This window comes from Neopelma chrysocephalum, unplaced genomic scaffold, assembly GCF_003984885.1.
Source record: "Neopelma chrysocephalum unplaced genomic scaffold, ASM398488v2 Primary Assembly neopelma1_106169, whole genome shotgun sequence".
Classification (NCBI taxonomy): domain Eukaryota; kingdom Metazoa; phylum Chordata; class Aves; order Passeriformes; family Pipridae; genus Neopelma; species Neopelma chrysocephalum.
Window position 1 is genome coordinate 1 of NW_020927464.1, and position 1,307 is coordinate 1,307.

Sequence of the window (1,307 nt, forward strand, 5' to 3'; positions counted from 1 at the left end):
ACACAAGTCCTGGGCATGCAGGCTTGGAGTGACACCCTGTTTTGAAGGTCGAGCCCTGTCCACTCAAGTCTAAGCGCTCAGAGTGTGGGAGCCACATTAAAGAGAAGATTCCTCCAGTTGAGGGTTTCCAGAGCCTCTCTCACTTACTCAGTGATTTTCCTCAGTGGGGCATTGATGGCAGGTAAGTCCACTCCAGCGAAGAAGTGCCCGTCCATGTCATTGACCCCAACCAGGTAGTCGATGTCAGCAGCGTTGGCAAAGAGATTCTCTGGCATGTCTGGGAGGAAATCTCCATCGACCACGGGAGTGATGGCCAGGGTGTGCACCAGGGCAGCTGCAGCAGGAGACAAACCCAGAGTCTGTTAGGAGGTGAGAACAGACAGGTGTGTGGTCTGCAATGACTCAAAGAGCTCTGGAAAAATTAGGCTGAGGTGAGCTGTGCTCATCCAGCGCAATGTGCACCTGCCTATGGAAGGGTGACTGCAAGATCTGGCATTATTGTCCCCGTTCTGAAGGGCACAAGCACTGCTTCAATGCTCCTGGAAATCACTCCAGTGTCCTGCCAGAGGTCTGGGGAGCCCTGGGTGGATGGGGAATCACCATGTGGGCCAGGGGACTTACTGGGCAGGTTGGTCAGCTGCAGGTGGTAGGCGAGTGTCAAGGCTTTGGGGTCAGAGACACGAAGGCAGTTGGCCAAGACGGTGGTGTTGTCTGTGGAGCAGCCCAGCTTTTCTCCGAGCTGCAGAAGGAGAGAGAAAGAAACCTCCTAGCATTACCTCCCAAAGACAGAGGTTATTGTTATAGAGGCAGAGGGGTGAATGTGTTTTAATCTTTAAAGCATCATGTTTCCAAAGTTCTGTTGGGCACAGCTTCTAGTTATGCCCTCCTCTAGGGAATCACTTTTTTGTTTTTTCTAATCACTCAGGCAAGACTTGAACATTACCTTTTTAGCCCAGAAGAGCGGGTCCCTCTGGATGGCCCAGCTGCAGACCCCAACACCACTCTGGCTGATGGCTCTCTTGAACAGGCCCTTGTTCTTCGGGGACAAGGTCTGGGGTGCAGAATGGAAACAACAGGGTTTCAAGTACGAATTCACAAAGACACCACGGTGTGCCAGAACCCACTGATCACCTCACAACTTGTGAACCCAGCCTGGGGAGGAAAGTGTCACAGTGCCAAGGGGTCCCTCTCCCCAATTTACACAGAAGTGGCTCTAGTGGGGAGTGACAGAGACAACTCACCTGCAGGGACACACTGACAGCACCGGCCGATTCCCCAAAGATGGTGATGTTTTCTGGGTCACCCCC

General features: G+C 52.9%; 1 protein-coding gene across 1 annotated transcript; it reads right to left on the reverse strand.

Annotated features, from left to right (window-relative positions):
- Nucleotides 1-147: 147 nt before the first annotated feature.
- LOC113962111 (bile salt-activated lipase-like) lies at nucleotides 148-1,051 on the reverse strand (the record flags this gene model as incomplete). Its single annotated transcript, XM_027672919.1, has 3 exons — nucleotides 148-334; nucleotides 622-739; nucleotides 944-1,051. Coding segments are annotated over 3 exons (413 nt in total), but the record flags the coding sequence as incomplete, so codon positions are not given.
- Nucleotides 1,052-1,307: the final 256 nt, after the last annotated feature.